Source organism: Phyllobates terribilis, unplaced genomic scaffold, assembly GCF_046119375.1.
Source record: "Phyllobates terribilis strain yellow unplaced genomic scaffold, ASM4611937v1 Scaffold_11__3_contigs__length_659146591, whole genome shotgun sequence".
Lineage (NCBI taxonomy): Eukaryota > Metazoa > Chordata > Amphibia > Anura > Dendrobatidae > Phyllobates > Phyllobates terribilis.
In genome coordinates, this window is record NW_027362771.1 from 654,924,896 (window position 1) to 654,937,782 (window position 12,887).

At 64.7% G+C, this 12,887-nt stretch overlaps 1 protein-coding gene across 1 annotated transcript; it reads right to left on the reverse strand.

The window, feature by feature from the left end:
* Positions 1-1,032: 1,032 nt before the first annotated feature.
* Positions 1,033-12,255, reverse strand: ELP5 (elongator acetyltransferase complex subunit 5). Its single transcript, XM_073651091.1, has 8 exons — positions 12,131-12,255; positions 12,000-12,060; positions 8,116-8,196; positions 2,240-2,463; positions 1,992-2,155; positions 1,827-1,907; positions 1,603-1,703; positions 1,033-1,292 (listed from the first exon to the last, which is right to left on the reverse strand). Exons 1-8 carry the CDS (start codon positions 12,180-12,182, stop codon positions 1,184-1,186), a joined length of 873 nt encoding a protein of 290 aa, XP_073507192.1. The 5' UTR covers positions 12,183-12,255; the 3' UTR covers positions 1,033-1,183.
* Positions 12,256-12,887: the final 632 nt, after the last annotated feature.

Here is a 12,887-nt window from a genome sequence, read left to right on the forward strand (position 1 = left end):
GTGAGCCCGTACTCCGCTCTGTGAGAGCGACGATCCAGCCCGTAGACTGCTGTGAGCCCATACTCCGCTCTGTGAGAGCGACCATCCAGCCCATAGACTGCCGTGAGCCCGTACTCCGCTCTGTGAGAGCGACGATCCAGCCCGTAGACTGCTGTGAGCCCATACTCCGCTCTGTGAGAGCGACCATCCAGCCCATAGACTGCCGTGAGCCCGTACTCCGCTCTGTGAGAGCGACGATCCAGCCCGTAGACTGCTGTGAGCCCATACTCCGCTCTGTGAGAGCGACGATCCAGCCCGTAGAATGCCGTGAGCCCGTACTCCGCTCTGTGAGAGCGACGATCCAGCAGAGATCCAGCCCGTAGACTGCTATGAGCCCGTACTCCGCTGTGAGAGTGACCATCCAGCCCGTAGACTGCCGTGAGCCCGTACTCCGCTCTGTGAGAGCGACGATCCAGCCCGTAGAATGCCGTGAGCCCATACTCCGCTCTGTGAGAGCGACCATCCAGCCCATAGACTGCCGTGAGCCCGTACTCCGCTCGGTGAGAGCGACCATCCAGCTCATAGACTGCCGTGAGCCCGTACTCCGCTCGGTGAGAGCGACCATCCAGCTCATAGACTGCCGTGAGCCCGTACTCCGCTCTGTGAGAGCGACCATCCAGCCCATAGACTGCCGTGAGCCCGTACTCCGCTGTGAGAGCGACGATTCAGCCCGTAGACTGCTGCGAGAACGTACTCCGCTCTGTGAGAGCAACGATTCAGCCCGTAGATTGCCGTGAGCTCGTACTCCACTCTGTGAGAGCGACCATCCAACCCGTAGACTGCCGTGAGCCCGTACTCCGCTCTGTGAGAGCGACCATCCAGCCCGTAGACTGCCGTGAGCCCGTACTCCGCTCTGTGAATGACTATCCAGCCTGTAGACTGCGGTGAGCCTGTACTCCACTCTGAGTGGCCGTCCGGCCTGTAGATTTGATTTAGGAGGGAGCTGGTATCTGATCATGTGACATCGCCCCTCCCCCACACAGCACACGGGGACAGGATTACATCTTTATTTACACATATACAGGATGCAGCAGGTGCTCACAGCTGCCAGAGGTGGGAGGAGACCCCCAGGATTACTCCAATCTCCAGAGATATCAGAAGTACTGTATGAGGAGACTCGGAAGGCCGGCGGGCGGAGCAGGCATCACACATCCAGGTCGTCATCAGGATCCTCATCATCTGCAGCATCAGACGGATCGGGATCATAAAAGATCCTGGCAGATCCGGACGAGGAGTGAAGGAGAGAAAGCTTCCTGCAGAGAGAGGAGAGCGATTACCTACTGGCCTGTATGTAACGCGCCTGGGGGCGGGCCGCAACGCCTGTGACCCGCTTCGGGGGCGGGCCGCAACGCCTGTGACCCGCTTCGGGGGCGGGCCGCAACGCCTGTGACCCGCTTCGGGGGCGGGCCGCAACGCCTGTGACCCGCTTCGGGGGCGGGCCGCAACGCCTGTGACCCGCTCGGGGGCGGGCCTTTTTGGTATGAGCGCCACCTTGCTAGATTAAACCAACCCCAAGAACCACAATATAAGGGGTCCGCCCCCCGTCCCACGCGCGCTCCTTACTTGCGGTCAGTGAAGGTGTACGGCAGGGTCGCAGACTCTTTTCCTGATCGCTCCTTTTCAGAGAGACGCAGATTAAACGTTAGGTTGATTGTGGGATCCAGCTGAGGAGACAGAGGGCGACATCCGCTCACCTGCCGGCTGCAGTCACTCCCCCATCCCCGGCCTCCCACCGGCCTCCTCACTCCCACCATCCCCCACTCCCGGCCTCCTCCACGTGGCTGTACCTGTGCTCCAGGGTCCGGTTCTCTTCCATCTTCACTAACTGTATCCAGAGAGAAGTCGTCGTGCACCTGGAAGCATTGCACCTGCAGCACAGAGCTGACATCACCGCCGGCAGACACCAGGGAGCAGCACACATTACCCTGGGGTGGGCCACGTGCGGCACTTACCTGGGTGAGCACTCGGCCGCTGGGCTTGCGGTGGGTGACGGTAGCTGTGGCCTTTCCTCCGGGGTCAGTGAGGAGGATGTCGGTGTCAGCGAGCAGACGGACAGATGACAGGACGCCGGGGTCGTGCAGATCAGCGTGGAGCAGCGCCACAACACACGTGTCACCTGTGAGGGGCAGTACAACCGTCACTCACCTGTCCTACACCGGCCGCCATCGCTGTCACCTGAGATCCGCCATGGCGCCCTCACCTGGCTGGCTCCGCGGTGCGCTCAGCTCTCGCAGCAGGCGGCAGACACTGGGGAGCGGACATCGCGCCAGGATCCAGCTCAGAGAGTCTAGGACAATGGTGTGGGGGCCGCCGGCATCACCCACCCGCTGCCGTATCCCCTGTACGGAGAGGTCACGCAGGGTCAGCGTGGGCGGCGTCCGCGCCCAGTGCAGAGGGTTGGAGAATCCGTCATGAAGTGTGAGGCTGAGGAGGAGGAAGACGCGAGGTCAGCAGACGCCTCGTACCGTACTGTCGCGCGCGGAGACGGGGGGGGCAGTCACGCGCTCGCGGAGACGTGGGGGGGCGCAGTCGCGCACGCGCGGAGACGTGGGGGGGCGCAGTCGCGCACGCGCGGAGACGGGGGGGGGGGGGCGCAGTCACGCCTGGGAGGGCTGTCGCGCGCGCGCGCAGAGAAGGAGGGCTGTCGCGCGCGCGCGCAGAGAAGGAGGGCTGTCGCGCGCGCGCGCAGAGAAGGAGGGCTGTCGCGCGCGCGCGCAGAGAAGGAGGGCTGTCGCGCGCGCGCGCAGAGAAGGAGGGCTGTCGCGCGCGCGCGCAGAGAAGGAGGGCTGTCGCGCGCGCGCGCAGAGAAGGAGGGCTGTCGCGCGCGCAGAGAGGGAGGGCTGTCGCGCGCGCAGAGAGGGAGGGCTGTCGCGCGCGCAGAGAGGGAGGGCTGTCGCGCGCGCAGAGACGGAGGGCTGTCGCGCGCGCAGAGACGGAGGGCTGTCGCGCGCGCAGAGACGGAGGGCTGTCGCGCGCGCAGAGACGGAGGGCTGTCGCGCGCGCGCGCAGAGAAGGAGGGCTGTCGCGCGCGCGCGCAGAGAAGGAGGGCTGTCGCGCGCGCGCGCAGAGAAGGAGGGCTGTCGCGCGCGCAGAGAAGGAGGGCTGTCGCGCGCGCAGAGAAGGAGGGCTGTCGCGCGCGCGCGCAGAGAAGGAGGGCTGTCGCGCGCGCGCGCAGAGAAGGAGGGCTGTCGCGCGCGCGCGCAGAGAAGGAGGGCTGTCGCGCGCGCGCGCAGAGAAGGAGGGCTGTCGCGCGCGCGCGCAGAGAAGGAGGGCTGTCGCGCGCGCGCGCGCAGAGAAGGAGGGCTGTCGCGCGCGCGCGCAGAGAAGGAGGGCTGTCGCGCGCGCGCGCGCAGAGAAGGAGGGCTGTCGCGCGCGCAGAGAAGGAGGGCTGTCGCGCGCGCAGAGAAGGAGGGCTGTCGCGCGCGCAGAGAAGGAGGGCTGTCGCGCGCGCAGAGACGGAGGGCTGTCGCGCGCGCAGAGACGGAGGGCTGTCGCGCGCGCAGAGACGGAGGGCTGTCGCGCGCGCAGAGACGGAGGGCTGTCGCGCGCGCAGAGACGGAGGGCTGTCGCGCGCGTGCGCAGAGACGGAGGGCTGTCGCGCGCGTGCGCAGAGACGGAGGGCTGTCGCGCGCGTGCGCAGAGACGGAGGGCTGTCGCGCGCGTGCGCAGAGACGGAGGGCTGTCGCGCGCGTGCGCAGAGACGGAGGGCTGTCGCGCGCGTGCGCAGAGACGGAGGGCTGTCGCGCGCGTGCGCAGAGACGGAGGGCTGTCGCGCGCGCGAAGAGACGGAGGGCTGTCGCGCGCGCGAAGAGACGGAGGGCTGTCGCGCGCGCGAAGAGACGGAGGGCTGTCGCGCGCGCGAAGAGACGGAGGGCTGTCGCGCGCGCGAAGAGACGGAGGGCTGTCGCGCGCGCGAAGAGACGGAGGGCGGCACCGTATACTGAGCTCAAAGCCAAAAGCTCTCCGGTGAGGAGCAGACCGCTGCCACAATCCCTGCTTCACTACTGACCCGCAGCTCCTCTTCCTCATTATTCGGCAGCCCTGTCCTCATCACCTCCAGCTCACCGGCACCTGTCTTCCAGCCCCATCATCTCCTTGATGCCCCTCCTCCTCCATCTCACAACCTCTTCCTCACTGACTCCCCCGCGCGCAGAGAAGGAGGGCTGTCGCGCGCGCGCGCGCAGAGAAGGAGGGCTGTCGCGCGCGCGCGCAGAGAAGGAGGGCTGTCGCGCGCGCGCGCGCAGAGAAGGAGGGCTGTCGCGCGCGCGCGCGCAGAGAAGGAGGGCTGTCGCGCGCGCGCGCAGAGAAGGAGGGCTGTCGCGCGCGCGCGCGCAGAGAAGGAGGGCTGTCGCGCGCGCGCAGAGAAGGAGGGCTGTCGCGCGCGCGCAGAGAAGGAGGGCTGTCGCGCGCGCGCAGAGAAGGAGGGCTGTCGCGCGCGCGCAGAGAGAAGGAGGGCTGTCGCGCGCGCAGAGAAGGAGGGCTGTCGCGCGCGCAGAGAAGGAGGGCTGTCGCGCGCGCAGAGAAGGAGGGCTGTCGCGCGCGCGCAGAGAAGGAGGGCTGTCGCGCGCGCGCAGAGAAGGAGGGCTGTCGCGCGCGCGCAGAGAAGGAGGGCTGTCGCGCGCGCGCAGAGAAGGAGGGCTGTCGCGCGCGCGCAGAGAAGGAGGGCTGTCGCGCGCGCGCAGAGAAGGAGGGCTGTCGCGCGCGCGCGCAGAGGAGGGCTGTCGCGCGCAGAGAAGGAGGGCTGTCGCGCGAGCGCGCAGAGAAGGAGGGCTGTCGCGCGCGCAGAGAAGGAGGGCTGTCGCGCGCGCAGAGAAGGAGGGCTGTCGCGCGCGCAGAGAAGGAGGGCTGTCGCGCGCGCAGAGAAGGAGGGCTGTCGCGCGCGCAGAGAAGGAGGGCTGTCGCGCGCGCGCAGAGAAGGAGGGCTGTCGCGCGCGCGCAGAGAAGGAGGGCTGTCGCGCGCGCGCGCAGAGAAGGAGGGCTGTCGCGCGCGCGCGCAGAGAAGGAGGGCTGTCGCGCGCGCGCGCAGAGAAGGAGGGCTGTCGCGCGCGCGCGCAGAGAAGGAGGGCTGTCGCGCGCGCGCAGAGAAGGAGGGCTGTCGCGCGCGCAGAGAAGGAGGGCTGTCGCGCGCGCAGAGAAGGAGGGCTGTCGCGCGCGCAGAGAAGGAGGGCTGTCGCGCGCGCAGAGAAGGAGGGCTGTCGCGCGCGCGGAGAAGGAGGGCTGTCGCGCGCGCGGAGAAGGAGGGCTGTCGCGCGCGCGGAGACGGAGGGCTGTCGCGCGCGCGGAGACGGAGGGCTGTCGCGCGCGCGGAGACGGAGGGCTGTCGCGCGCGCGGAGACGGAGGGCTGTCGCGCGCGCGGAGACGGAGGGCTGTCGTGCGCAGAGACGGAGGGCTGTCGCGCGCGCGCAGAGACGGAGGGCTGTCGCGCGCGCGCAGAGACGGAGGGCTGTCGCGCGCGCGCGCAGAGACGGAGGGCTGTCGCGCGCGCGCAGAGACGGAGGGCTGTCGCGCGCGCGCAGAGACGGAGGGCTGTCGCGCGCGCGCAGAGACGGAGGGCTGTCGCGCGCGCGCAGAGACGGAGGGCTGTCGCGCGCGCGAAGAGACGGAGGGCTGTCGCGCGCGCGCAGAGACGGAGGGCTGTCGCGCGCGCGCAGAGACGGAGGGCTGTCGCGCGCGCGCAGAGACGGAGGGCTGTCGCGCGCGCGCAGAGACGGAGGGCTGTCGCGCGCGCGCAGAGACGGAGGGCTGTCGCGCGCGCGCAGAGACGGAGGGCTGTCGCGCGCGCGCAGAGACGGAGGGCTGTCGCGCGCGCGAAGAGACGGAGGGCTGTCGCGCGCGCGAAGAGACGGAGGGCTGTCGCGCGCGCGAAGAGACGGAGGGCTGTCGCGCGCGCGAAGAGACGGAGGGCTGTCGCGCGCGCGAAGAGACGGAGGGCTGTCGCGCGCGCGAAGAGACGGAGGGCTGTCGCGCGCGCGAAGAGACGGAGGGCTGTCGCGCGCGCGAAGAGACGGAGGGCTGTCGCGCGCGCGAAGAGACGGAGGGCGGCACCGTATACTGAGCTCAAAGCCAAAAGCTCTCCGGTGAGGAGCAGACCGCTGCCACAATCCCTGCTTCACTACTGACCCGCAGCTCCTCTTCCTCATTATTCGGCAGCCCTGTCCTCATCACCTCCAGCTCACCGGCACCTGTCTTCCAGCCCCATCATCTCCTTGATGCCCCTCCTCCTCCATCTCACAACCTCTTCCTCACTGACTCCCCCACATCTTTCTTCCCGTCACCTCCCCTCTTCCCCACCTTCTCTGCCACCTCTCCTTCCTCACTCCCTTTCCTCTCCTCCTTCCGACCAACTCTCCTCTTCCCCACTCCCCCTCTCCTCCTTCCCACCACCACTCCTCTTCCCAACTCCCCCTCATATCCTCCTTCCCAACTCTTCTCCTCCTTCCCACTCCCCCTCCCTCCTTCCCCCCTCCTCAACTGCCCTTCCCCACTCCCCCTCCCTCCTTCCCCCTCCTCAACTGCTCTTCCCCACTCCCCCTCCCTCCTTCCCCCTCCTCAACTGCTCTTCCCCACTCCCCCTCCTCTCCACCCCACCTCCTCCTTCCCACCACCACTCCTTTTCCCCACCACCTTTCCTCTTCCCCACGCCCCCTTCTCTCCTTCCCACTATCACTCCTTTTCCCTGACACCTCTCCTCTTCCCCACTCCCCCGCCTTCTTCCTGCCACCAATCCTCTTGCCCACCACCTCCCCTCTTCCCAACTCCCCGACCTACTCTTCTCTTTCCTGCTGTAGCGTCGGCGTCCCTGCCTCCTGCTAGGCAGGGACGCTGTTCCCCTCACCTCTCCGCTCCGTGCCCGGTGTCTTCCTCCCGCTCTGCTGGCAGCGCGCGCTGCTTCCCGGCCACTGTGCTTAGGGCGCGCGCGCGCTCCCCCTCTCTTAAAGGGGCCGCGCGCGCCGTCCTAAGGAGTCTCCGGCCAATGGCCGGAGGACCTCACCATATATAAGGCACCTCCTCCAAAATGGAGGTGCCCGAGCAATGTTGTTGCATAGCCTATCACTCTGCTTCAGCCCTCAGGTCCCGTAACCAGATTCCTGCCAGTTACCTGCCAGAATCCTGCTTGATACCTGCCTGATACTTGTCTTTCTGCTTACATTCCTGCGGTCCGACAGTCTGCCTACCAGCCCTGCCAGTCTGTCTATGGATCTGTTTGCCCGCTCACCTGGGAGCGCTCATCTGCTACCTGCCTGCTAGCCTACCTGGAGGCTCTGCCGTCACGTGCTGTGACCACCTGCCTGTCCAGAGACTCTTACCCGCTCACCTAGGAGCGTTCGCCTGCTACCTGTCTGCTAGCCTACCTGGAGGCTCTGCAGTCACGTGCTGTGACCACCTGCCTGTCCAGAGACTCTTACCTGCTCACCTGGGAGCGTCCGCCTGCTACCTGCCTGCTAGCCTACCTGGAGGCTCTGCCGTCACGTGCTATGACCACCCGCCTGTCCAGAGACTCTTACCTGCTCACCTGGGAGCGTCCGCCTGCTACCTGCCTGCTAGCCTACCTGGAGGCTCTGCCGTCACGTGCTGTGACCACCTGCCTGTCCAGAGACTCTTGCCCGCTCACCTGGGAGCGTCTACCTGCTACCCGCCTGCTAGCCTGTCTGGAGGCTTAGCCGTCACTTGCCGTGACCACCCGCCTGTCAAGAGACTGTCCCCGTCACTTGCCGTGACCTCCTGCCCTTCTACCCAGAGACTGTCCCCGTCACTTGCCGGGACTACCTGCCCGCCTACCCTGGGAGCCACCCGCTTCCTTACAAGGACTGCCCCTTTGTATAGTTGCTCAGAGGTTCCACCTCCCAGACCCGTTACACCTGCCACCTCTCCTCTTCCCAACTCCCCTGCCTCTCCTCCTTCCCACCACCTCTCCTTATTCTCACTCTCCACCTTCACCACTCACGCAACCTCATGTCCTCCTTCCCCCCTCCACTGACTTCCTCTCCTCCTTAACCACTCCCCTGCCTCTCCACCTTCCCTTTCCCTTCCCCAGCTCCGTCCACCTCCTGGTCAGTGATGGTCAGGCTGCTCACCTGGATGATATCTCCTGAGGTAAGCCTTCCAAGAACTCTTCTACTGGAGTTTCATAAGTGAAGACGTGGACTCGTTCTGCCCTATAACACAAACCGATGTAGCAAGTGAGCGAGTAACTCTGCTACACCCGCCCCCCACGCTCTGCGCCACGGTACCAGTGCCTGGCGCTGCCACGCCGCAGATGATCCTCCGCCATGGAGCTCGCCTGCTTCCTGTGCTATCAATAGTGAAGAGTGTCCGAGGCAGAGCCGCAGGGGGAGGAGGAGAGACGGGAAGAGGAGGAGGCGGAGCGTCAGAGAGACAGGGGGGGGGACGGAGAGGAGGCGGAGCGTCAGAGAGACGGGGGGGGGGGGGAGAGGAGGCGGAGCGTCAGAGAGACGGTGGGGGGGGAGAGGAGGCGGAGCGTCAGAGAGACGGGGGGAGAGGAGGAGCGTCAGAGAGACGGGGGGAGAGGAGGAGCGTCAGAGAGACGGGGGGAGAGGAGGAGCGTCAGAGAGACGGGGGGAGAGGAGGAGCGTCAGAGAGACGGGGGGAGAGGAGGAGCGTCAGAGAGACGGGGGGAGAGGAGGAGCGTCAGAGAGACGGGGGAGAGGAGGAGCGTCAGAGAGACGGGGGGGAGAGGAGGAGCGTCAGAGAGACGGGGGGGAGAGGAGGAGCGTCAGAGAGACGGGGGAGGAGGAGGAGCGTCAGAGAGACGGGAGAGGAGGAGGAGGAGCGTCAGAGAGACGGGAGAGGAGGAGGAGGAGCGTCAGAGAGACGGGAGAGGAGGAGCGTCAGAGAGAGACGGGAGAGGAGGAGCGTCAGAGAGAGACGGGGGGGAGAGGAGGAGCGTCAGAGAGAGACGGGGGGAGAGGAGGAGCGTCAGAGAGAGACGGGGGGGAGAGGAGGAGCGTCAGAGAGAGACGGGGGGGAGAGGAGGAGCGTCAGAGAGAGACGGGGGGAGAGGAGGAGCGTCAGAGAGAGACGGGGGGAGAGGAGGAGCGTCAGAGAGAGACGGGGGGGAGAGGAGGAGCGTCAGAGAGAGACGGGGGGGAGAGGAGGAGCGTCAGAGAGAGACGGGGGGGAGAGGAGGAGCGTCAGAGAGAGACAGGGGGGAAAGGAGGAGCGTCAGAGAGAGACAGGGGGGAAAGGAGGAGCGTCAGAGAGAGACGGGGGGGGAGAGGAGGAGCGTCAGAGAGAGACGGGGGGGAGAGGAGGAGCGTCAGAGAGAGACGGGGGGGAGAGGAGGAGCGTCAGAGAGAAGGAGTGTCAGAGAGAGACGGGGGGGAGAGAAGGAGCGTCAGAGAGAGACGGGGGGAGAGGAGGAGCGTCAGAGAGAGACGGGGGGGAGAGGAGGAGCGTCAGAGAGAGACGGGGGGGGAGAGGAGGAGCGTCAGAGAGAGACGGGGGGGAGAGGAGGAGCGTCAGAGAGAGACGGGGGGGAGAGGAGGAGCGTCAGAGAGAGACGGGGGGGGGAGAGGAGGAGCGTCAGAGAGAGACGGGGGGGAGAGGAGGAGCGTCAGAGAGAGACGGGGGGGAGAGGAGGAGCGTCAGAGAGAGACGGGGGGGAGAGGAGGAGCGTCAGAGAGAGACGGGGGGGAGAGGAGGAGCGTCAGAGAGACGGGGGAGAGAGGAGGAGCGTCAGAGAGACGGGGGGGAGAGGAGGAGGAGCGTCAGAGAGAAGGGGGGGAGAGGAGGAGGAGCGTCAGAGAGACGGAGGGGGGAGAGGAGGAGGAGCGTCAGAGAGACGGAGGGGGAGAGGAGGAGCGTCAGAGAGACGGGAGAGGAGGAGGAGGAGCGTCAGAGAGACGGGAGAGGAGGAGGAGGAGCGTCAGAGAGACGGGAGAGGAGGAGCGTCAGAGAGACGGGAGAGGAGGAGCGTCAGAGAGACGGGAGAGGAGGAGCGTCAGAGAGACGGGGGGAGAGGAGGAGGAGCGTCAGAGAGACGGGGGGGAGAGGAGGAGGAGCGTCAGAGAGACGGGGGGGAGAGGAGGAGGAGCGTCAGAGAGACGGGAGAGGAGGAGGAGGAGCGTCAGAGAGACGGGAGAGGAGGAGGAGGAGCGTCAGAGAGACGGGAGAGGAGGAGGAGGAGCGTCAGAGAGACGGGAGAGGAGGAGGAGGAGCGTCAGAGAGACGGGAGAGGAGGAGGAGGAGCGTCAGAGAGACGGGAGAGGAGGAGGAGCGTCAGAGAGACGGGAGAGGAGGAGCGTCAGAGAGACGGGAGAGGAGGAGCGTCAGAGACGGGAGAGGAGGAGCGTCAGAGACGGGAGAGGAGGAGCGTCAGAGACGGGAGAGGAGGAGGAGGAGCGTCAAAGAGACGGGAGAGGAGGAGCGTCAGAGAGACGGGAGAGGAGGAGGAGGAGCGTCAGAGAGACGGGAGAGGAGGAGGAGGAGCGTCAGAGAGACGGGAGAGGAGGAGGAGGAGCGTCAGAGAGACGGGAGAGGAGGAGGAGGAGCGTCAGAGAGACGGGAGAGGAGGAGGAGGAGCGTCAGAGAGACGGGAGAGGAGGAGGAGGAGCGTCAGAGAGACGGGAGAGGAGGAGGAGGAGCGTCAGAGAGACGGGAGAGGAGGAGGAGGAGCGTCAGAGAGACGGGAGAGGAGGAGGAGGAGCGTCAGAGAGACGGGAGAGGAGGAGGAGGAGCGTCAGAGAGACGGGAGAGGAGGAGGAGGAGCGTCAGAGAGACGGGAGAGGAGGAGGAGGAGCGTCAGAGAGACGGGAGAGGAGGAGGAGGAGCGTCAGAGAGACGGGAGAGGAGGAGGAGGAGCGTCAGAGAGACGGGAGAGGAGGAGGAGGAGCGTCAGAGAGACGGGAGAGGAGGAGGAGGAGCGTCAGAGAGACGGGAGAGGAGGAGGAGGAGCGTCAGAGAGACGGGAGAGGAGGAGGAGGAGCGTCAGAGAGACGGGAGAGGAGGAGGAGGAGCGTCAGAGAGACGGGAGAGGAGGAGGAGGAGCGTCAGAGAGACGGGAGAGGAGGAGGAGGAGCGTCAGAGAGACGGGAGAGGAGGAGGAGGAGCGTCAGAGAGACGGGAGAGGAGGAGCGTCAGAGAGACGGGGGGAGAGGAGGAGGAGAGTCAGAGAGACGGGGGGAGAGGAGGAGCGTCAGAGAGACGGGAGAGGAGGAGCGTCAGAGAGACGGGGGGAGAGGAGGAGCGTCAGAGAGACGGGGGGAGAGGAGGAGGAGCGTCAGAGAGACGGGGGAGAGGAGGAGGAGCGTCAGAGAGACGGGGGGAGAGGAGGAGGAGCGTCAGAGAGACGGGGGGAGAGGAGGAGGAGCGTCAGAGAGACGGGGGGAGAGGAGGAGCGTCAGAGAGACGGGGGGGGGAGAGGAGGAGCGTCAGAGAGACGGGGGGAGAGGAGGAGCGTCAGAGAGACGGGAGAGGAGGAGGAGGAGCGTCAGAGAGACGGGAGAGGAGGAGGAGCGTCAGAGAGACGGGAGAGGAGGAGGAGGAGCGTCAGAGAGACGGGAGAGGAGGAGGAGGAGCGTCAGAGAGACGGGAGAGGAGGAGGAGGAGCGTCAGAGAGACGGGAGAGGAGGAGGAGGAGCGTCAGAGAGACGGGGGAGAGGAGGAGCGTCAGAGAGACGGGGGGGGAGAGGAGGAGCGTCAGAGAGACGGGGGGAGAGGAGGAGCGTCAGAGAGACGGGAGAGGAGGAGGAGGAGCGTCAGAGAGACGGGAGAGGAGGAGGAGGAGCGTCAGAGAGACGGGAGAGGAGGAGGAGGAGCGTCAGAGAGACGGGAGAGGAGGAGCGTCAGAGAGACGGGAGAGGAGGAGCGTCAGAGAGACGGGGGGGGAGAGGAGGAGGAGCGTCAGAGAGACGGGGGGCAGAGGAGGAGGAGCGTCAGAGAGACGCGGGGAGGAGCATCATCTCTTCGGGCTCCGCCCCATATTGTCACGTGGTCTCACCTCTGCACAGAGGCCACGATCAGGCTGTGCAGTACTCTACGGCTGCTGATAGCGGCGCTGTCTGCAGAGAGATGTTACGGGTTAATGACACGGCGGCAGCACATATCAGCGCTCAGGAGCAGTGACGTCACCTGTCAGCAGAGTCAGACCCCGAGCGCCGACGCTCCTCACTTCCGGTAACATCCCGGCACAGTCCCCCGCATCCGGTCTAAGAGCTCCCAGAGGTCACGTGACCGAAAAAGAGGCGCGTTTTAAATAGAGGCGGGGCAAGTGAGAGGGCCGGTGATTGGCTGCACCTGCTAGGTTATATATATATATATACTCATTATAGACCTGTACCTGCTAGGTTATATATATATATACTCATTATAGACCTGTACCTGCTAGGTTATATATATATATATATACTCATTATAGACCTGTACCTGCTAGGTTATATATATATATATACTCATTATAGACCTGTACCTGCTAGGTTATATATATATATATATACTCATTATAGACCTGCACCTGCTAGGTTATATATATATATATACTCATTATAGTCCTGTACCTGCTAGGTTATATATATATATATATATACTCATTATAGTCCTGTACCTGCTAGGTTATATATATATATATACTCATTATAGACCTGTACCTGCTAGGTTATATATATATATATACTCATTATAGTCCTGTACCTGCTAGGTTATATATATATATATACTCATTATAGTCCTGTACCTGCTAGGTTATATATATATATATACTCATTATAGTCCTGTACCTGCTAGGTTATATATATATATATACTCATTATAGTCCTGTACCTGCTAGGTTATATATATATATATACTCATTATAGTCCTGTACCTGCTAGGTTATATATATATATATACT